At 33.2% G+C, this 24,687-nt stretch overlaps 2 protein-coding genes across 2 annotated transcripts in view; one reads left to right on the forward strand and one right to left on the reverse strand.

Moving 5' to 3' along the window:
* Nucleotides 1–9,554, reverse strand: part of LOC129228114 (V-type proton ATPase catalytic subunit A) — a 45,615-nt gene extending 36,061 nt beyond the window's left edge. Inside the window, exons 1-3 of the mRNA XM_054862757.1 lie at nucleotides 9,485–9,554; nucleotides 9,027–9,110; nucleotides 6,014–6,142 (exon numbers count right to left, since the gene is read on the reverse strand). Coding sequence (XP_054718732.1) covers nucleotides 6,014–6,142; nucleotides 9,027–9,105 — 208 coding nt within the window. The 5' untranslated portion in view covers nucleotides 9,106–9,110; nucleotides 9,485–9,554. The remainder of the gene's footprint in view (nucleotides 1–6,013; nucleotides 6,143–9,026; nucleotides 9,111–9,484) is intronic.
* Nucleotides 9,555–19,321: 9,767 nt separating this feature from the next.
* LOC129228498 (dynein regulatory complex subunit 7-like) lies at nucleotides 19,322–20,578 on the forward strand. The gene is given in 1 exon segment (XM_054863178.1): nucleotides 19,322–20,578. A coding segment is annotated over 1 exon segment (1,257 nt).
* The last annotated feature ends 4,109 nt before the right edge of the window (nucleotides 20,579–24,687 follow it).

Here is a 24,687-nt window from a genome sequence, read left to right on the forward strand (position 1 = left end):
AATTCGTTAATTAGCCAAAATAATGATTTTTAATGATAAATCCTGATCACCTTCTGTACATCTAAACTTCTTATCCATTGAATTATATTATTCACACAAACATTTCGATGGTAGGGGTCGGGGAGTGACAAGCAAGCATGTAACTGACCATCTTACAGAGTAACTTTAATTGTAAAATAAATTTTCTACTACTTAACAGGTAAAAACTGGCTAGTTAAAAATAATCACCCAAGTGATTGATCAATCAGTGCATACCTAATAAAGACTTTTTAGATACAGTTATTACAGTAAACACCTTAGCACATAGTAGTTGACAAAATTTTTCACATAACCAGTTTAAAGAGAATTCATTTTGATATAAGGTACCGCAAGACAAGAAGATATAGTTTGGAGACCAGGAGGTCCCCCTCCCCCTCCACAGCCCTTGGTTTGTACACATATTTCCAGCCTAAATATGGTAAGTTTATATACATATGAGAGTTTATGACCAAACACCAAAGCAGGAGGTAATTTCTGGCTACGCTAATAACTGACTAAGTTCAAAAATATTAGAGGTTTGCCAAATCATTTATTAGTATGCTAAGTATCTACATCATTTCTTCATATGTATGTATTATTTGTTCGGGCACCAAAAAAATATTGTAACTGTCTTCAAGTAGATATAAAAATTAGTGAGAAAGAAATTTTTTTTATTGAATAGGGTTGCCATCCAAATTTTGCTTCAAAATAGTTGCTTTAGTAGCCTAAATTGTAAAAAAAAGTCGCCTAAATAGTCTCCTCAGCACAATGATTAAGTTGCTTTTTTCACCCATATAGTTGCTTTTCCAATACCTTTTAACTATTTACTAACTCAAAAAATACTTAGTGTAACAAAATCACACAACAATCTTAAAACATAGCTATTTATAGTAAATGCAAAAAAAGAAAAAAATCAATACTTAATTTCTCAGATCTAACATGTGTTTTAACATCATTCAACATTTTTTACTGAAACTACTACTTCAAAAAAGCAACTCTCAGAATAGTAATAAAGTTGATATTTCCAATATTTTTTAAATACTTACAAATTCAAAAAATACATTGTGTCACACAATCAAAAGATGACTACCTATAGTAACTACAAGAAAATAAAAACTTATTTTCCCAAACATAATATTTTTTTTTTCAAGATTGACTTGGTTCCTTCAGCATTTTTTTAATGGTACTAATAATAATAGACTTTAATGAAGATATTTTTTTTTAAGTCAAGACAAAGGAATTATAAATTGAGTTTGAGTGTGATTAAAACAGAGATTTAAACACCGTATGATTAAAAATCTTTCATTTAACACTTTGATGACCAAATAGAAAATTTAGTTATTTTTTGATTTTTTAGCTATATAAATATCTATTAAACTTGATTTTCTTTTGTTAACAATACGGTTTAGCTTTGTTTCTTTCTGTTCTACAGTTCTTTTTCTCGTAACTTCTCTGCACCTTCTATCATCCCCTGTGCTACTCTAATTTCTAACAAATCATTTTTCTTAATAGCTGATTTTAGTCGTTGATTTGCTAATTTTAACAGCGAATCTGAAGACTCTTGATTGGATTTCTTTTCTTGAGCAGCTATTTTTGCTTTGTCTTCCAGTTGTTTAATTGATTGTGCTTTGCTCTGTATTTCTTCTTCTCTCTGTTTCTTTTTTTCAATCATCTGTTCACGTTCTTTGTTTGTTTTTTCCAAAGTCTGTTCCTTCAACTTTCTTTGTTCTTCCACTTGTGTGCCCCATATGCCAATTTTAAAAGTTTCTTTGTTATTTTTACCTCGCCTACATGTTGGTATTTCGTTAAAGCGTCTCTTATAATAAGCCTTTCATTAAGCATCCGCTCAGACATTTTTGACTAATCTTCAGCTTGGATTCTTTTTGAAATAGAGAATCCTCTCTCCACGTCTCCATTTCCATGAGACAAGCATAAGCTAACTTTGACAAGTTTATTAAGTAAAGGATATTTTAGTTGTTCAAGAGGAGTTTTCTTGTTTAGAGCATCTCTCCAAAAATGATCAACTCTTTCATGCTGATCATTAATAGATGGGGAAGAAAATTCTGATTGTAATGCTTTCCACTCATCTTTCACAGATGCAGAATCCACTTCAAGGAAGTTTAGGGCCTTTACTAGCAACAAAGTAAACAACAAACTAGTATAAGGGAGGGGGGGGGGCACATGAACATGGCACCATGACAACGTCAAGCAAAGCATCTTAAAAAATTCTTAAATAATGGCAGGGTCAGTTCTACTTCTTAGCCTAACTTTTAGGGCAGGGACCCAGTTTATGTTCCGGTAGTGACAGGTTTTTTGTTTTAGCAGATGCTGATGTAATGTTATCAGACTTCTACATGTGAAAACATATTTTAAATTACCTAATAAGCTAAACTTAATTATTGCAAACCAATACATGAACATTCAAGTAAATTTATGACCGCTGTTAATTGTTAGATCAATTTTCATTTCATTTCTTTACATTTTATATTTTAGTGCTATTAGTGATCACTTGAAGCAGTTTCCAGCTAAAAGGAGTCAAATTTTCATTTTCATATGAATTTCTCCTAGAGTTCAATTTTTAGTTACGTTCATTTCTATGTGAACTTTAAAAAACAAGAAAATTAAATTAGAGTAGCTTCGAAAATATTTATTTTGGGAATAAATTTGAAGATAAACAAGTTTGCTAGTTTGAAATTTCGTTTTTTTACGAAAATACGTAACTAATAACAACTTAAGAACAAAGTTTTAAAAAAATAAGAAATTATTGAAAAAAAAAAATCAAAATAAATTGCTTTAAGATAGCATAAGTTAAAATATCTAAGACCATTTAAAAATATTAAAACACTGACTGGATGCTAAAAGATTACAATTTCGAGCACGGTAAGACATTTTCGGCGAAGCACGTGTTCGACGTTTGAGTGTTTGTTCTCTATATTTTCATTTCTATGTGAACTTCAAAAAACAGGAAAATTCAGTTCAAGTAGCTTTGAAAATATTTATTTTGGACATAAATTTAAAAGTAAGGAATGCTAGTTTTAATTTTCGTATTTTTACGAAAATACGAAGTAATAACAACGTAAGAACAAAGTTTTAAAAAAATTAAGAAATTATTGAAATAAGAACCAAAATGAATTGCCCTATGATTGCATAATTTAAAATATCCAAGACCTTTTAAAATAGTTCAAACACTAACCGGATGCTAAAAGATTTCAATTTCGAACACGGCATGCAATTTTCGGCGAAGCACGTGTTCGACGCTAGAATGTTAACAAACAAGAACGGCTTTAGTTTTTTGCCGTACAAATTAGGATAACTTAAGTCAAAGCACTGGAGATCATTATTAATAATGCAATTTTATTACAGAAAACGAAAATTGAGCTTTAGGGGGGGGGGAATCACAATGTGCATCATGTTTTTAGTTTTGGTTTCGCAGAACTTACGATTTTTTTTTCGGGTAGGATGGTGGGAGGCATATTAAAATAATTTTATCCTTAAAAAAGAAAAAAAAATGATATTTTAACTTAAAAGTTTGATTGATTTGAAAAATTTAAAATTTCCGAGAAAAATCGGGAAAAAAGTCTTTAAAAACCAAGACAAAAAGCGGCGATCTATCCCTGTTATAATGTAAAGTAAATAATATTTTTTTAACACTTACGAGAATGTATTTATTTCACATCGGCTGTTATCAAAATCCTGGAACTACAATCCTTGATCCTTGGTAAACACACAAATAAGAAACAACTGCAATTCTTGGACTAACAGAAAACAATCTAAAAATAGTTTAACTAGAACAAAATAGCAGTGAATAAAGGGAAAGTTCAAAAGAAGATTCTTTCAGCTCAGATCATCCCCCCCCCCCCTTTTTTTTTGCATTTGAATTCGACCTCAGTAGATCGACGCCTATTGGCTGAAAACTGTATGGTGCAATCTCCATAGTGTATTGGAATGCAACTGATTGGCTCAAAATTCTCTCAAAATTGTTCTTCCTATTTTTTTTCCATGAATTTCATAAAATATGAAAAAATAGTCGCTTTTTATTGCAAAAAGTCGCCGTTTTTTTTAAATAGTCGTTTTTGGCCTGTTTTTTGCCAAAAAAGTCGCCATAGTCGCCTAAGGTAAGAAATAGTAGCAAAAGTCGCCTTTTTAGTCGCCAATGGCAACCCTAATTGAAGTCACCATACCCAAAAATATACAAATGATGCTTAAGCGATAAATACACTGAATGTAAATTTGAGCCTGCTTTTACCGAATAACTTAATGTAATAAATAAATGTGTAAGGTTAGATTCATGGAGCTATATTTTCAAATTGAAAATACTCATTATGAGTACTTAAAAAAATAAGAATACAGAGTTTTTTAGTTTTTAAAAATAAAATTAAATAAAAAAATTTGAGGTAGCACATGTCAAAACAGCTTCCAATTTTAAAAAATATTAAAATAATTACAAGAAGCAACAAGATTGAAATCTTGCACACGAGAATCAAATTTTCGCAAAGTATGTTCACTGTTGGCATAATTTCCAAAAAAAAAAAATATTCTCTAAAACTAAACATGACTAAAATTGAACATAAAATATGCTAGTCTAGGATAGCATATGTGAAAATAACATTCGATTGCGCAAAATATCAAAATATGTACAAGACACAAAAAGATTGAAATCTCAAAAACAAGAAGCAATTCCTCGCGAAGTTCGAGTAAGTGCAATGCTGCTATGGTTCCAAAAATAAGAAAGTTTATTATCTATTAAAATTAAACAAAAAATAAGCTAATCTATGATGGCGTATGTCAAAATAACTTCCGATTGGCAAAAATATCATAACATTAACAAGATGCAAAAAGATCGCGAAGTGCGAGTAAGTTCAATGTTGCCAAGGTTTCGAAAAAAAAGTAGTTTATTACCTATTAAAATTAAACAAAAAATAAGCTGATCTATGGTGGCGTATGCCAAAATAACTTCCGATTGCCAAAAATATCAAAATATTAACAAGATGCAAAAAGATTGTAATCTCAAACATGACAAGCAATTTTCCGCGAAGTGCAAGTAAGTTCAATGTTGCCATGGTTTTGAAAAAAAAGTAGTCTCTTATCTATTAAAATTAAACAAAAAATAAGCTAATCTATGGTGGAGTGTGTCAAAATAACTTCTGATTGCCAAAAATATCAAAATATTTACAAGATGCAAAGAGATTGAAATCTCAAAACCCAGCAGGCAATTTTCGGCGAAGTCCAAGAAAGCTTGATGTTATCATGGTTCCGAAAAAAAAGTTTATTATCTATTGTAATTAAACATAAAATAAGCTAATCTAAGTTAATGAATGTTAAAGTAACTTCTGATTGTCAAAAATATCAAAATATTATCAAGATGCAAAAAGATTGAACTCGCAAACACAGGAAGTAATTTTTCGCGATGCTACATATCGAACACAAGTTCAGAAAATTGCACTGATTAAAAATTCTTGATTTTTTTCAACTGCGTACGAACCCGTGAGAAATATCGGTAGCAAAATGCTTTGATTTCACGTCATAACTCTTCCCCCAAACTTCTCCATTTGCTAGATTTCCATGTTACAGCGGTGGGAGGAGGAGTAATGACGTCAATCTGAAGCGAAATAATACCAGAAAGTCAAGTTCAATAGAAAAACGGCGCCGCAGCAGCGTGTTCGGGAATAACATAAGTCAGCACACAGTATCTTTTAATGTAATGAAAATTTTTAAAATCTGATTTTTTACTAAAAAAATACAAAAGCGGACTAAACGGACCAAAATGTTAAAAAGCGGTCTAAAGCGGACTTTACCCTAAAAAACGGACTTTGGCGGGAAAAGCGGACCATTTGGGAGCCCTGCTAATGTTTGATGTTGAAGGTCGTTTTTGAAGGAGGCAACTATAAGAAAGGTGTTAAAAAATAATACATTATAAATGAACAGTTAAGAATCAGAGTGATGTTTTTCAAATACACCCTTATGGACTGAAATTTTACAGAAACAAAAAGGATACATGTTTCTTCATATACTTGAATAGTAGCCATTTCTCCTTCTAAACGAATGATTTCACCCACCAATTCATAATGACCCACTCTAACCAACTCGTACATAGCAGCACCGGACATCTTTTCAGCTGTGACCACTGCAAAACAAAAGAAAATTAATTATTTTATGTAAAAAAAAACATAAGGCAAATTCAAAGTGAAAAAACTAAGCTTCAATAATACATTGCACATGGTGCTCCAGGTTTGAATAAGTGTTTAGTAACAAGGGTGCCCATATAGGGGGCAAGTGTTGGCTCAAGCCCCCCCCCCCCCCTAGAAATGAGAACTTCCTTGCTTTTAACGTTTTTTTCTTTGCAAAAATTTAAAAAAAAATTCTTTTGCAGCCATTAATGAATAAGTCATTTAAAATGTCAAATTTGAATATCTCTAATCTGTACTGAAATCGGTTTCTATGGGGAAAATGTTCTGCTACACCATAGGGAAAATTTCTGAGCCCCGCCCCCCCCCCCCCCTTTAAATTTTGCATATGGGCGCCCATGTTTAGTAATATGTATATTAATGTAAATTAATTGATAACTGAAATCTTTAAATCAAAAAAATAGACTTAGTTTTGAAAAATCTGATTTAAACTAAAAATGATTCCTTCAACTTTTTCAAAAAAACAAAAACAATACGAGAATGGCATATTATGGTATGCTGACTTAGTACCATTGCATGAAATCTTTCATGAGGCTTTCACTTTAAACATATGCATACATGGAATCATATTTGTGTTTTTATATTGCGGATGTATATTTTTTTACATTTTAACACAAAGGTATAAATTAATTTATTATGAACACATAATGTTTTGATGCTTTGTGGAATGTGATGGCCTCCTCATTCCCACTATCGAATAAGAACATCTTTACTGTCATGAAAATAAAAAATGAATATGTGAAGGTCAGAGGTCAAAATTGAACCTTTGAATAAGACTTACATATATTTAGCAAAAAGGTTTTATGATAAACAGTACATTGTCCCCCCCCCCCCTCCCCCATATAAAACACTTCTTGCTACACCACTACAATGTTATAATGAACAGTGAATAATAGAGGTGAGCCAGAGGTCATTAACAAACCTTCACATAAAATTTCATTTACAAAATGCTAATATTTATTTATTCGTTTATTAAATATTTTAGAACATAGCAAAAACCTGCATTTTTCATTTCTAAGTCATCAATAAGAATTTGCAGCTGAAGACTCAAATAAATTTTCAGTTTTTACATAACTGCGTTATTCCAAAAGAGAAATTGGCAAAATAAATTCGAGGTCATTATTTTTCTAATAACTGTATATACTAGCGAATAAGTTTAGCAATTTAGCAAAAAGGTTTGGGGGAGGGGCGGATAGACAGATATAAGGGGCAAAATTACCGAAAATTTTACTCCAACAACTTTTGAAATGATCAATAAAAAATGAGGTCATTTTTTCAATTTCAGTGCAACCCTTTGTAATGAACGGTAAAGAAAAAAAAAGAAAAATTCTGATACACTTTTTACTGCAAAGACAGACTGAATGAAAAGAATGAATTATCGAATTGTTCACTTGTCATATAATAGTAATTGCACAGAAATTATAGCTTGTTTTTGAAAGAGAAACATAACATGACTTTTAGAAGTTAAAAAGCTATATTTTAAGAACAACTTTACTAACTAGAAACTTTATTAACTAGAGGAAAAAAAATATCATATAATTTCAATCACAAGTAGGCCATTTCACAGTATTTTGACCAAATGTAGAGTTTGCAACATGACCCTATTTTTTGCCATAACTATTTAACTTACCATTTGAATAACACAATGTTTTATTTTGAGTTGGTGTGTTGGTAGGACTAGCTCAAAATAAAATTTTGTGCTAATCAAACAGCAAATTAAATAGTTATGAGGAAAAAAAACATCATTATGTAGATTCTACAATTGGATAAAATACTGCAAAATGGCCTAAATATGAATTATAATTTACTTTCCCTTCCTTTATTTTTTTTTCAAAAGTGGCAAAACGTTCCCAATTTTTCACTAAAAATAAGGGGATCAACTTAGGCATGAACTTTTTATAATAGAGCACTTATCTTATAGAAAATTTCATTGTTGAATACAGTTCAACAGATAAGTAATCGCACAGAATCTATCCCCAAAGTGAACTTTCCTTAAATTGGAAAGACTTTCAACAAAAAAGTGAGAAGTTCAAGAAAGAAAAAAAAACTAAAAACACAAGAGGGCAAGTTTACTTCTACCCTACAATTTGAATAATAATAGAATAGGATTAATCAATTTAATGTTTAATATTCATCTATGATAAAAATAGGATTCTCGACTTTCCTCCATACACACACAAGTTTACTTTAATTAAACGTTCAGTGTTGGCTCTTGAGATTTTCTGTGCTAAGTTTTGCTTAAGATGCTTGAAAGGAAATGTATTATCGACAAAATTTTATTTTATTTTCTTACTGTTTGTAAACTTGATGTGGGCGGGAAAAAATCTGCTTCCAGGCCGTAGATTAGAGACCCCTGTTCAAATGAACTGTCTTACCTAAATAATGTTATCCTGTTCAAAATATAACAACCTTATCTGGTCCCAGTGCACACATATGTACTGCGGACAGCCATTTCATTATGAAGAATTTATATAATTCGCTTTAATAACATTAAACCATAAGAGATGGATTAATAAACCAAATGAAATTAAATATTGAGTACAATTTACAAAATATGATGGATAAGTACAGAAATTCATCTAGAAACGAAAACTGCAACTTCTAGAATAATTCACTTTATGTCACAATATTATAAGTGAAAATTCCGATCAAAATATTTATGATACTTGATTTAAAATTCAAAAATACTGACAAAAAATTTACTAAGAATTTTTATATGCTATTGATACATAATCATACAAGTATAAGTTTAAAGAAATGAAATTATCTTAATGCCACAAACCAAGTGTACTGTTTTCAATTTTTAAAAAATTATATACTTACCGGGTCCAGAAACGGAATATACATATCCATACTCAGACTCTTTCTCCACATCTCCAATTTTAGGCAACCCTTTTGTCATTGTTGCTAAAGCAAAAAATTAAAATTAGCATAAAGTTCAAAAATCTTTCTCCTTGAATTGATTGAACGATCAGTTCAAGCTATTATATAACATGAAATTAAGCATTCATTTTTAAATAACCATTCAGAAATGAAAAGCACATTGATTCAATAAAAATACATGGGGGAAGAGAAGGATTTTTAAGTAATATATATTTTTTTTAATCATAACAAACCGCCTTCTCTAATACCAGAAATCAAGTTTGTAAAGAAAGAGGCGATCTCTGTTACATTTCAGACAAAAAGGAGAATTTTACATCAATTCAGACAAACTACAGACTTTAAACAAAAAAAAACATTACGTTTGAATATTTTAAAGATATTCAAATAAATAAACATACTTATTTAAATACTCGCTACCTGCTAACCAAACACTCTGAATTTCAATCCAGTCATATGACTAGAGTTGTAAAATGATGCACGAAATTTATGATCGTATATGCTTATGCCATACGACACTAGAGGGCGGTAAAAACAAACTAAAAGAAAGCAATTATTATGGAGAGATACTAGTAGATATCTATAAAGTAGTCTCTCTCTCAGGTTGCGTTCGACGAACTCAACTGGTCGACCGGTGAGCCGGTGACTAACCGCAGTGTTTTATGATCTTCCGGCTGCAATGTTGTGATCATTGGCTGACATGTGATCAACCAACCGGTCTTTACCAGTCGAGCTTGTCGAACGTAAGCTATGTCTCTGCATTCAGTTCAAAGCTGAAATATAACTAAAAGTCAAATACATTTGGTTTTCTATTTAACGACGCTCTATTAAACTACCTTCTCTATTTAAAGACGGCTTTTCACGGTCCCAGATGGTCCACTATGGTTTTAAATGTTTCTATTTAAAGACGCTTTCTACATAAGGACGATTTTTTTTTTTTTTTTTTTTTTTTTTTTGGTCCTTTGAAAGTCGTTAAACATAGAACCAACTAATATATTTTCATTTAATTTAATATGGTAAAATGTGGTAAACACATTAAAACCATATTTTTCGGCCCAGATTTGAACTCCCACCCTTTCCCTCATTAGCACGCTGCTTTATCCAACCAAGCCAATGTGTCTTCGCTCTCAGCTTCTATTCATTTCCAAAATTATTTGAGTGGTTATGTTTTTCCATAATGAAATTTTCAATTTCTAGCCTTATATTTTTATTTGTTTGAAATACATGCGTTTGCGGCCCCCGTTAAAAAAAAAAAAAAAAAAAAAAAAAAAAAAAAAAAAAAACTTTTAACATTTTGAATTTTTTGGTAGTTCAGACTTATCTTAGTTTTTACACTTTCTTTTGTTTCAGATGTCATGTCTCGAGAACATCGCTACAAAATTTTTGTTTAATTTCGCCTTTTGTATTTAAACACTTAGAACTAGCACCTTGTGACTAGTCACGACATTTTTAAATCTCGCCTTACTCTTTTTCAACTTTTTCTCTAATTAAAATGTATTTTGGTGGCACATATATTTTTCTTTACTTAATCACTATTTTCATGATGATATTTTTACAAAAAAAAAAAAAGAAATTTAAAAATGCCGCAGCCCCTATGAAGTTATGTTTATTTACGTATTCATTTTTTACTTGACTGACGCTTGTCATAGATTTGTACTAAACACTGAATACTTTCTTTTCGTTAAAAAATTTTCGAAACGTTCGTTTCAGCGCTCCTCAGAGGTAAATCATAATGCATAACCTTGCTTGGATGTTTCTAAATAATATTCAGAGATTGCATTTTCTTTCAAATTTCGCATAAAAAACTCTTTTTGACACTTTTATTCTATTTGTTCACTTATCATTTCTATTACATGTTCTTAAGATCGCAAAGGTTTCCTTTCTGCTTTTTTTTTTTTTTTTTTTTCATTACTAATATGAAATTGGTGACGCCATTTCCAAAAAACTGGGCGGGGGGAGGTAGCAAAACCCTTCTTGGTGATGGCTCTGGTGCCCCCCACCCCAAAAAAAAATGTTTGGTTATACTACGCCTCTGACTGGTACTGATTTTCGCAAGTCGCGGAGTAGAGTCCACTTTCCCGCATTTCGGCAATCAAGAGTGTTTAAACAGTGAAAAAAAAGGTGAAGGTGAATTCAAGTGCACTGACCACTCCGTCTGCTCACTGCTTTTGTTGCTCATTGAGTAGAAATTCCGAAATTCCCAAAAAAAGGCAGCACACATTTTTGAAATCAGGTTGAGGTAAACAATGTACGGCAAAAAGCAGCAGTGCAAGAATTTTCCGGGGGAGCCAAGCCGGTCTGAAATATTCCAGGGGAAGCTCAAGCTCCCTCAGCTCCCCCGGTTCCGACGCTTATGCACGAGACTGCAGTCCTCAGCTGGAAATGACTCAGCTGGCGGTGTATTTCTGCTTTAGCCCTGGATAATGGGCGGTAATTTATTCTTGTGGGTATGTATATTTATATTTTATATCTCGAAAACGATTAACTCTTACGATTTGGATGAAATTTTGGATTTAATTGTAGTTTTGCATTCTAAGTTCACCTACATCAGTGTTTTTTCCTGTAAAAAAAGCGATTTTTTTTACGAAAAACAGTTTTTTTAGTATAAAGTCTAATTAAGTAGTCCTTGAAGTAAACTGTGAATTGACGCATCAGACAGACGATTTGCAATCATAACAATGAAAATTTGTCTCTTCTCGCTTTAAAATTTTAAACTTGCTTAGGGTTGCCAGGCTTGGCTGATATTGGCCACTTTGGCTAATTTCAAACCAGTGTTGCCAGATGGTAAAATCCAGATTTCCCTAATTCCCTTCCAACTTTTCCCCAAAAAGCGGTGTTTTCTACCAAAATTCCCCAAATGCAAAAATTATTTTTCCACTAATATTTTCATAAAATGAATCGACTTCCTCTAATATTTTTGTCTCTTGAAAAAAAAAAATTTCCCCCCAAATAGCCAAATTTTCTTATAAAATTCCCCAACTTTTTTTTTCACATTTTGCTTTTTCTTTTGTCTTCTTTATCTTTATCTTTCTTTATCTTTACTAATAATAAAGCTGAAAGTCTCTCTGTCTGGATATCTCTTTGTCCGGATCTCTTTCTGTCTGTCAGGATCTCTAACGCGCATATAGCGCCAAGACCGTTCGGCCGATTTTCATGAAATTTGGCAAAGAATTAGTTTGTAGCATGGGGGTGTGCACCTTTAAGCGATTTTTTGAAAATTTGATTTTGTTCTTTTTCTATTCCAATTTTAAGAACATTTTCTCGAGCAAAATTATCATAAGATGGACGAGTAAATTACCAAGTTATAACGTGGAACCGTAACGTGGGCAAGCCAATTGGTGAGAAATTCATCATGCAATATTTGTAAATATACAGGGCGACCAAAAGACCTTTTAATTTTCTACTACGGGCAAAGCCGTGCGAGTGCCACTAGTCATAAATACAAGTGCCTGACCGAGAGATAAGAAATAACCAATTTTTTTTTCTACTCACATTTACTACTCTGCTTCTGTATGTACATTTGAACTATGATTTTTGTATATATTTATGCAAGAACACTCTTCATCACACTTATTTTTACCTGTTTCACGTATCAACCAGTTACTCACGCAGAACATTAATGCGAATTCCATAGCATAATCTTCCACATAATGCGAAATACGAATTCCATAAAGTTGAGCAAAGCTAACCCAACGCTGTTTGATACAAACAATGTTCCCACTACTTCTTGGCGTGAATTTAAATACGAAAACAAAATCTTTTTCCCGAGGTTTTTTTTCCCCAGGTTTTCCCCAAGGAAAAAATTTTTCCCCAAAGAATTCCCCTCAAAACCCATTTCCCCAGAAAGCACCAGATTTCCCCAAAAAGGGGAAATTTCCCCCAATCTGGGAACACTATTTCAAACACACTTGGCTGAAAAAAAATTCAAAAGCATTATGTAAGTCGATGTAAAAAGTAATGTCTTTTTTAAGTGAAACTATTGCTTGACCGTCCTATTTTATTTATTTATTTCCTTTTTACACTTCAAATAGTTTAACATGTTTTTTAAATCACGCATCTAAATTTTATTTCGAAGAAACGTATGTCTTGAGACTGTTTATGTTTTGTCAAGACAGTTATCATTTGTTGGAATGGTTTGTGGATCATCAGTTTTGATGGATATCATGCTGTATGTAGCATTTTTTGGCGTAAAGTAACCAACTACGCTAAAAGTACTTATTCAAAAAGAAAATCTCGATTGGAATAAAATAGTGAAACGCATCATAGTATGAAAGGAAGTATTCCGTTAAAAACCGATTTCACCATAGCAAAACTGGCTCCAAGGCTTAAAATATTTTAATTACTGACAAGAAAATTGTATAATGGAAACAAATGTGACTGATAGTTTAAAGCAAAATGTTGATTTAATTACATTCATAATCTTCTTTGTTTGGTACTTTAGTGTTATAAGAAGGTCGAGTGCTTAGTATTTCGTTAACGTGAAGCTTTTCAAGTATGTTTGGATAAGTATTGAACCTTAGAAAAACACGAGCTGACAAAAAAATAATTCTTTTAAAGCCGAGCGAGGCTCGGTCGTCCAGGTACTTTTGATTAATAAACAATTCAAGTGCAGCTAATAATCGCTCGCAGTGAACAATCACCAAACGCGAGAACTCGCCAGAAAAGACAACCACTCAAACCCGGGCTCCGATCCAAAATGGCTGATCTTAAGCTGATTCACCGGACCGCGTATATAGGGGCCTTTTAGTCTAGCCTACACATGCATGCACGCCTACGCCCCCGCAAACACACACATACGAGGTCTGATCGAAAAGTTGCAGGACTTTTGAAATTGCGCGGGAACAGAGAGTGCTAGAGACTTCCGGTTGGCAGCATTGTTTAGAGTAAGTCTTCCCGAGCACAGCTGTTGTTTCATAATATTGATAACCTTCTCCAAACGGAAGTTACAGCTGTTTTACTGAAGCCACTTCTTTATTTCTAGCTTTTTCGTAATGGACAGGAAAGTAGAGCAGCGCGTTTGCGTCAAATTTTGCGTGAAATTGGGCAAATCATTCGTGGAAACTTTCCAAATGCTTCAGAACGCTTTCGGTGATGAAGTGATGAGTCGTTCACGGTGTCATGAGTGGTTCAAACCATAGACTAATAATAAGAGTAGACCGAGCTATGGCAACCCTTTTGCTGCTCATAAACCAAACCATGTGACTGCCCAGACAGCACAGATCTTCCAATATCCGTTGTTATATCGTTGAACTGGTGCAAAACTCATGACATATCACAAACGGATATCGACGCGATGTAGATTTCCTCACGTAGTTGGGCTTTTCCAAATATGGTTGACAAAAGTACGAAATTGACACAGGTTTCAAAATAAATCCAAAATATGTTTGAAAGTTTACATTTATAGTACATAACGTATCTCTAATTTTTGTAATCATTTTGACGAGTTTTTACATGTCTGAAAACTGTTTAATCTGCTCATGCGCAACAATTTCAGTTTAGAAAAATGGCTATTTACTGACTGTAGTATGTTTCCACGTTGTCAGTTGTCGGCTTGTGTATTGTTGCGAGCGTGAGTGTGTAAATGAATTAGCGATTTCTTGTATTAACGTGAAGTAAGTAATTGCCTGCTTTTTAAGTTTTTTTTAATTATGTTTTCTAAATTCAAGAAACAATGTTCTGATCGTCAAGAACGACGTAGAGATAGCTTTGAATTAAAATTTCTCATATTATTATTGTTATTATTATTATTTTGTTTGTTTGTTCAGAATATTGCTGGAATAAAATTTGTGAATTGTGCATACAAAAGAAATGGTTTATTGTCTACTTAAATATGAACACAAAATAGGTTATCAATGATTCATAGATTACCATGATGTTTCTTGGAAGTCTTAAATCTTTTAAATTACTTTTTTTAAACGCTACATCAACCATTTTTTCTTAAATTATTTAAATAAAATATACATATTTATTTATATTTGAAATTAATTTAAAAATTATTTTATTTTTCTTGTTTTTTTTAATTATTTTGAATTTTATTTAAATGATTTTTAAAAAAATCTTAAGTATATTACTGTTTTAAAAAGTTTGAGGGTAAAAAAGTTTTTAAGACTTTCAAAAAGTGTGCAAACAGTCTATAAATTATTGGTAATTAATTTACCAAGATGCAATTTATGTAGATATTTCGTGACACAAACACATGAGAAAATCTTTGATAAATCCTCTGAAACAGGTTGTTAGTTCATCTAATATTAGTAGATAAATCCATTTAACTTCTAAAATCCGTTGAAAACTCCTCCAGAGTACAATGTAACAAAATAGAAATATCGTTGATATTTTGTAAGCATCCAAAAAACGTTGATAATTGCTCCCAAAAATGTTGAAAGTCATATCATATCTACAGCGATTTCACGTAAAATCGCTGTGCTGGGCGGACATTTCGCTGTTTTATCAACCAGTTCTCTACGAATTTAAGAGGATTTCGGTACATGTGATCACGTTGATGTTACATTACTTCTACGATTTTGGGACGATTTGTGCTGTTTGGGTGGATATCCTAGCAACAGCGAGCGTTAATCGTAGCAGACGATCAACGCCAGCGCGAAATAAAATAAATAGAATTGATGGAACACGAAAGAATGATATTTTATGGAGTCCGATTTGTAAATTTGTTATTCTAAGTTGTAAATATTTTGTTAATATAGTGAGTTTTTCGTTTAGATAGTATTGTGCATTTTCTTTAGTCAATTTCAATAACTCTCTAAGCAATAAAAGATGCAAGCGACCAAGAGGAATCAGCAAACGGTAAGATTTTTACCTACAGTTTCAATTTAAGATACCGATTAGTACATTTTTGCGTTAACGCAAAACGTTTACGCCATTTCGTTCACGCCAACGCTGACAGCTCCAAATGAAATAAAAGTTACCGAAAACTGATCAAAAACTATTACTAATGTCAAAATAATGCATAACTAAAAGAAAAACAGTTCAATCTCTGCACCTGGAAGTTTTTTTTAATGAAAACACATTGTCTTAAAATACATGTCGAGAGCCAAACTATAGATAATGCTGCCATCTAGCAACCATGCTGCCAAAGTCTTCGCCAAGCCCTTCCACTAGTCACATGATACATCTATGAACCAATTTTCTTTATCAGCAAGAATGAGAAAGCTCGGTCTACTCTTATTATTAGTCTATGGTTCAAACGGTTCAAGGAAGGCAGAACTTCAACGACAGATGACCCTCGTTCAGGAAAGCCTGCAACTTCAACTGACGATGCTCAAATGGCCAAAGTGAATGCCCTAGTGCGTTCCAATCGACGTTTAACGATTCGAGAGATGGCAGAGTGCCACATCTCATTTGGGTCATGTCAGGAGATCCTGACCGAAAAATTGGAGATGAGAAGGGTTGCAGCCAAATTCGTTCCACGTCTGATGACAGAGGATCAAAAAGCGCACCGCCTGGAGGTTTCTCAGGAGCTCTTGCAAATATCCAGTTCCGACGAAAACTTCTTGAAAACCATTATCACAGGTGACGAGAGTTGGGTTTATGGCTACGACGTGGAAACGATGGTGCTGTCGTCCCAGTGGAAGTCAAAAGGCTCACCAAGACCCAAAAAAGCTCGTCAGGTCAGATCGAACGTCAAAGTGATGATCACTGTTTTCTTTGATTCGAAAGGTGTGATCCATCATGAATTCCTCGCACATGGTGAAACAGTCAACAGATTTCGCTACCTTGACACCCTGACAACTTTGCGTCAAAAAATTAGGCAGAATAGGCCTGAATTGTGGGCTACAGGCAAGTGGTTTCTCCACCATGACAACGCGCCCTGTCACACCGCCCTCCTCATCCGCGATTTTTTGGCCAAAAACAACATGACAACCCTTCCCCATTCCCCCCTATCCACCTGATCTGGCCCCCTGCGACTTCTGGCTGTTCCCCAAGCTGAAGTACCCGATGAAAGGACAGCGATTTCAGACGATAGAAGAGATTAAAGAAAAAACGCGGGAGCAGCTCAACAGCATCCCCGAAGAAGAGTTTTCCAGGTGCATGGGACAGTGGAAACACCGGTGGGAGAAGTGTATTTCCTCCAGAGGGGAGTACTTTGAAGGCGATAAGTTAGAATAATTGTTAAAAAAATTTAATAAAGAATTATTGAGAAAGTCCTGGAACTTTTTGATCAGACCTCGTGTATACACACGTAACCGCCCAGGGTTGCCAGATTTAAGAACAGTAAAATCGGGACAGGTTTCTAAGAGTGAAGGGGAGGGATATTTTTTGTGGTTCAGGGCAATTACTGGTTATGGTGTATTTTTAAGGGATGATAAACAATCATGTTTTAATAACTTTCGAAAATTCCTCTCAGTATGTTTATGGGTGAGTACATATTTGGAGGAACTCTAACTTAAAGAATAAAGCAAGCAATAGAACGAAGTTCAGTATACAGATAGACCTTAAAGAAACAGGTGCTGATTAGTTTAATCACATTTTTCGTTTTACTTTACTTTTTTACCTTAAATACTATTTCGTATTGTAAAATATTGTTATTAGCTAGAATACGGGACCTAAGCCGTCTCGTAAGAAGTTCCGCGGGACAACTTTTCAAAATACGGGACTGTCCCTTGAAATCCGGGACGTCTAGCAACCCTAGTTTCTAGAAACAATAACTCCAATGAGTAGGATACTGTCAAAACTCGTGATTGCGAAAAACATAATTTGAATTCAAAATTTCAGAATTCAATTTTAATTTTTTTTTGGAATTTATTTATATTTACCGGATTAGTTTGTATTTTGATAGCTGAGTGTTTAATATTTTTGTGGGATATTTTATTTTTTAAATATACAGTCTTGTTTATCGATTTGTTTTGCTTAAAAATTAAGCAACAAATTCAAAATTTCAGCGGTAGTGGTTTTGGCAACGTTTGACAAGCCAAAAAAAAATAAAAAATGCTTTGATTTGATTATTTTGGTGGCATTTTTTGAAAACGCTCGAAGTGCCCCACGTTATGATGATTCCCCGAATAAAAGACAGTCCTTGTCTGAATCAATTACATTTTGTTCTCCATCAATTGAGTTTGCCTATAAAGGCTGATTTTTTTTTTCTTCGTTGCCTTCAAAAGATGCAATTTTTCCACGCAAAGAGACATGTACAAGGGCGGATTCAGGGGAGGGTGAAAGGGTCGACCCCCCCTGTGGCATGAGTGTTATTGTGAATATTATTAAGCTTCATTTTTTATATTCAAAAATGCAGTACATGGAATTTCTGTTTCAATTTTTTTGCTAGGTTCTGTAAGGTATTTCTTCTCAGCATGTCATAATTCAAAGCATTGACTGGGTTCGTACGCTGGGGAATCGATATTTTGAAGGGGGGGGGGTATTTATTTTCAAAAGAACAACATATTCTGTTTTGTTTCAAAGCTTACGGTAACGTTTCCAGGTTGTTTGCCTAAAGAAATATGACTTTTGATAAAAATCTGAAGGGAATGTAATCCAAGGCGCATGTTGCGCCATTGAAAGAACTCAGGAGGGGGGGGGGATTTAAAAAGGCTTTGATCTCATTTGAGGGGGATGGCTGCTCTGTAGCATACAAGGTGGTGCGATATTTTTTGATGTTGGAGGTACAACGCTGGCCATTGAAACTTTACCCCCTTTATAAAAATTTCTGGATCCTCCCCTGGACATGTAATATACTTATGTAATGTAAATAATATATTAAATAACAATTTTAAATAACATACTTTTTCAAAATTATTGCAGAAACATACTAGCTGTGTTAAAAAGCCCGCATCGTCAAAAAATTCAGCATATTTGTCGTCTGCATAAAAAAAATCCTAAACATCGACTAAAATTGCAATTTTACTCACTGTACCAGTACTCTTGTCTTAAAGTAAAGATACAGACATGCCTTGTTAAAATAGTGCACAAGATTTGCTGCATTTTATAACCGCTGATTTCAACTTTTTCACCATGTTGCGGTTCTATCTTATTAATGAAGCATACGGGGAAACCATAGGTGTGTAATATAGCTCGATGTTGATGACTGAGTAATTTATTTAACTTAGCACAGTTTTGCAACACAAAAAACAATTTTGACGGTTTGTGACAGTAAATGAAAACGAAAAGAAAAATAGTGAGGAAAGTGCACGGAAAAAGCTTTGTGCCAGGTCTTACACAGATAATTCTTCTAAAGAAAATAAGTTGACTGACCTAGCAGATAACTTCCATCGCCAATGATGAGAAAAATGCACGGAAATAGTTTTACGCCAAGGTCCTACACAGAAAATTCTTCTGAAGAAAATAAGTTCATTGACCTCGCAGACAACTTCCATCGCCAATTTAAATTTCTTTATCCTGACAGAATTCGACCGCCTCTATATTTAGAGAACGAAAATGGTATTAAGAAACTTATTTGCACTTCCTTATGTCCTCACAATGTTATTATGCCAAATGAGATTAGAGAATGGGAGTACTGTGCAAATTTTTTCTCGGACTATTTAGACTATGTTGTACTAAATCCAGTAGTTGATTACCCGAAGATACTTCCTTCTTTAGATTACCTTTTGAGAAAGAAGAAAGCAAACAGTCTCGAAACGAGCATGCTGCTTTGTACCTTTTTACTGTCTTCCGGATATGACGCCTATGTTGTTCAAGGATATGCAAGAAGACATATTTGTGAAAAACTTCAAAATGATATGCCTAGTCCAGATTTTAAGTTCAAAGGTAAAATGCTTTCTGCAACCGAAACTGATAGCTCACCCCCAGAAGAGGAATCGAAAATGAGTAAATATTGCATTAATTTTGAAAAAGAGAGGAAACTTTGGTTGGAAGGCAAACAAACAGTTGAATTTCAAAAGGAAATCAAAGTTGAAGCTGAGGACAAACAGGAAATTCCAGATGAATTGTTTGGAAAACGAGTTCACTTCTGGGTTTTAATTTGTAACTGTAAAAATAACGAAAAGTTTTTTATTGAGACATCGACTGGAGAGAAAAAATTACCTGATGATTCTGACTACAAACTCTATTCCTAAATAGTCAGTGACTATTTAGGAATAGAGTTTGCGTGGAACGACAGAAATTTTTGGTATCATAAGAAAATTTCTTTGGAAAACTGCCAAGATATAAGCTATGATTTTGACGACGAGCTGCATTGGGAAGCATTCCTTCCTAATTTTAGCTTGGAGAACCTTTCTTCTGGTAATAATCTACACCTTCGAATGCCACAGACATGGCTTTATGATATAGAGATAACAGAAGAACAAGTTGAAAACAGGTATCCTTCGGGTGGTAAAGTGACAAAATACAAAACAGCTAAATTAGAAAAATATAATTCAAGAGAGCTTAAAGATGGACTTGTATACAAAGTAACTCATTACGCCACAGAAACTTCGGAAGGACCTAAAATTTCGTATTCATTCTATGAGGGACGAAAAGATTGTTTAGAATACAGAATGGTAAATTATGATAAAGGGAAAGTAAAAGAAAAATTTTCCAAGGGGTAGAAATGATGCTCTTAGAGAACATATTTATCACATGGAGAAACTACCATCCTTTGAGGAGAGTTTAAAATTTTATCATTACTTAAGACCAGACAACCTCTTTAAGAGGGAATGGACAAATATGTGGTCGAAAGAATACTTTAAAGAAAGAACAGATTGTGTTGTTGCCAGAGAAGTTTCTTACATTGCTGATGATGAGTTCCGAGGCCATAAAAACATTCCGGAAGCAGAAGATATCCTCAAAAAGTCCTATTTTCCTTATTCTGAGCAAGATGCTAAATCTGTTGTTTCGGAGCAAATACGTCACGATTTGGAGTCAAATTTAGACCCTAGCAATAAGAAATCATCGTATGAAGTGCTTAAAACTTCTTCATGTGAGCCTTCTTTCATAAAAGGCGAGTTTTCAGAGAAAGAAGTTTCAAATGTTGAAAAAAAGGTATCATCAAGTGGTATTTCAACTGAATCAGTGTCAACCGTTTCTGAGATCCCCTCCGAAACCGGAGTAACTTCATCTTCTTTTGATACTACAGAAGAACTATTTTCAAATACCAATTTCTCCGAATGGAAATTTAAAGATTTTTTAAACAGCTTAGACGAAGCGGAAAGATATGCTACATCAGAATCGGAACCTGAATCTGATGACGATGTCGTATCAAAAGAAATAAACACTAAAGAAGATAAGGGAGATCAAGGGGGTAAGAAAACAAACGATATAGAAAAGAATAAAACTGGTGAATGCATTAATACAACTGATAAAACAGAGGGCTTAACAACAAGTATCAAAACCGAGGGTGTAAAAAATGCCGAGTCCAGTCGTGACGGAGCAACAACTTGCAGTGAGAAGGAAATTGATGCCATGGAAAGAAAAAATGCGTTTAATACAGAGGAGAATGAACAAAATGACATTTCAACTGTAGAGAATTCAGATATTAAAACAGAAGTTACTGACAAAACAAGCAGTGTAACTAAAACAAGAAGTAACTCCGAAAAAATGGAGGGTATTGACAAAACTGAGCAATCCCAAGAAGAAAGGATAAAGCAGAAAAACGAAAACATAGAAAGTTACGCTGCAGGACATGAAAAGATGCTTACACCAAAAAATGTAATGCAAAACGGTTCCAAAAATATTAAGAGCAAAGCTCAAGTCAATGACAGATACGAAACTGAAACTCAAGCAAACAGAAGTTCAGAGATGAATAAATCTAATAATGCGGATGCTTTTGAAGAAAATGCACAAAATGAGGGCAAAGCGCCCAAAAATATTCTAAATGCAAAAACTGATCAAGATGCCCCTCAGGTAAAAGGTCAAAACGTAGTTACAGACGTAGCAGAAACAGAAGTGGAACTGATAGATACCATCAACTTTGAAAAGCTTTCCGACGAAGAATTAGAAATTGATTATGAACTTTTTTTAACCCAAATATGGGAAAAGTATTCTGACACAAGAAATAAAGAATTATTTTTTATGACACATGAGTATCAGAAACATAAGGATATGCAATCTAAAAGAAGTCTACAGACAAAGAAAAAAGTCATCAGAAAACGGAGAAAATATGATCGTTTTGTTCAAAGAACAGAAAAGGGGAAACCAGATGTGCGTGTATTTCAACAAAAAACCCAAGCAGCTGATGAGCATGACATATGCTCAAACTCACTTTTTGCCGACCTTGACTTGATACGAAAAATAAATCTGAAAAATGTACAAGATGCAAGTAAATTCTATGATTTAAAAGATTTTGAAGAGTTAACCACGAAATCTAAGGCTGAAAATATTAGCAAAGAAAGTATGAAACTGTTAGATAACAACCTTAATAATATTCAGCATTGTGATTATACTAGTAGAAGATTAGGGTGCATTAAATATTTCTATTCAGAGGATGCAGCCACTCAGAATTCCATTGAAAGTATCTGGTTTTTTGTTCGGAACAGGAAACTATCGCATCAATTTCCATTACCCAAAAAACCATTCTAGCAGAAAAATACTATTTTTTTCAAAACCCGATCAAGTTGGAACAGAATTTCACTTTTCAGACAGCTTGTGCAGGCAATTGCTACCACGAGAAATTGCAAAAAGTGTGGGAAAGCCACAGCTCTATTCGTACCTGTTGTCCCTTATTAGAAAAGAGGTCGTTGTTTTGAGAGACCATGAAAAATTTGAAAACGAAATGGTAAATATTCTTGCAACTCGGAAGAAAGAAGAGAAAGATATTAACATGACCACATGAAATTGGAAAATCAGAATATGGTAAAAGAACTCCTCCACAAAAAAAAAAAAAAAAAAAAAATGTAATAATAACAAAGGAGTTGCTTGGATTAAAAAAAAAAAAACTGGCTAAGTGTTGGATTTTATTTTTTTGTTATCAATTACGAATTGCTTATTATCCTCACTTGACCAAAGTTGATGTTGCTCTGATTTTTCAGATTGCCATGATGATGAGAATAATTTATCCCACGCATATTGGATCCCGAAGCCGGCACTTTCAGCTCAAGTCACCGTGGATACGCTTGCTCTGCGCTTCCAAGCATTTTATATTATAATATAAATTTTCCCATTTTCATAACATTTTTCATTACTGCTCCACTCCTATTGGTCATAGCATGATGCTATACAGCCTATAGCCTTCCTCAATGAATGGACTATTCAACACAAAAAGAATTTTTCAATTTGAACCAGTAATTCCTGAGATTAGCGTGTTCAAACAAAAACTCTACTGATTTATATTAATATTATTAGTATAAATACGAAAGAAAGCAAAATTTTCGATTTTCAAAACAGATTCTTGATTTTCGAGAAAATTCAGAAATGTGGGACAACTAGACAAATGTGGGACTTTTAGATAGTGTGGACAACTATATATTTGAGAACCTACTTAAAAATTGTCAGATAGTTGGCCGTGCAAACTGAAAATATTTTACCATTTCACTTTACTCCTTATATAATCTGCAATCAACCATAACAATGTCTATTGTCTATAGTTGGGGGAAAATCTAAACTGGCAGCGTCGTAATGCTGTGATTAAGATGTGTAGCTTTCATAATGTTGCAGGTTAAATTCGCCCTAATTATATATATATATATATATTTTTTTTAAAGCAGATTTCTGAGTTTTCATTACTGTCAGGATCATTTTCAAGGAGGGGCTTTGAGAAACTTTGGCAGGAATGCTGTCTTGAATTTTTACCCCAGACCAAATACATTAAATCCTGGTGTTACACAAAACTTAAATAAAGGTTTATAAATCAAATATATATGCTTTCTAATTATAAACAAAAGGACTATGAATAATAAAAAATAAAACTTTTCAACCACAATTAGCAAAGATCAATATTTATTGAAGCATAGGAAACATGGTTAAATGTACAATAGCATTTTATGGCAACGTGGAACATTTTAAAACAATTTCCAAAACATAAACATCTTCAAACTTTTCTGTAAGCAAATGTCAAAAGCACTTTTTAGTCATTCTGGGCAGCACAGAATAAAAATTAGAAAAGGAAAAGGAATAGTAAAATATATTTTCTTTCTGTTTGTTCATAAATGAAGATTATTTTCTCAGTAACTCAAAAATATTTGTCTTTTATACTTTCAATTTCAATAATGAATATAAAGAACATTATTACAAAATGCAAATAGAGCATTAGCTGACCAAATAATAAAAATATGATTTCTTTGGTTTGTTTGACAGATATATTTGATTGATAATTCAATAAAAGAAAAAAGTCTAACTATAGCTATGTATATAGTTAAAAAGTTATATATCCCAAATGAATGGAAATTTGACTTTTCTTAATAACACAAATGCACCAGAAAATGGAATAAAACCATCAAGGAACTCAAGTGCATCCAAGGTTGATCTACTAGTTATAGACATGTAATATTTCAATAAAGTACATTCAGTTAATGGCAAACAAGATACTTAAACAATTACATACATAGAGTACTTTTACAACAAGTATTTTTCTTTTTATTTTGTTTAACAATAAAGGAACATTTAAACATGGCAATAATTAACAAACTACAGTATGTTCCCACAGTTAATCATAAGGCCTTGAGAGAACATTTCTTATGCAATAATAATTAAAAATGTTCTCATCTGAATATCACACTTGTTC

Source organism: Uloborus diversus, chromosome 8, assembly GCF_026930045.1.
Source record: "Uloborus diversus isolate 005 chromosome 8, Udiv.v.3.1, whole genome shotgun sequence".
Taxonomy (NCBI): Eukaryota; Metazoa; Arthropoda; class Arachnida; order Araneae; family Uloboridae; genus Uloborus; species Uloborus diversus.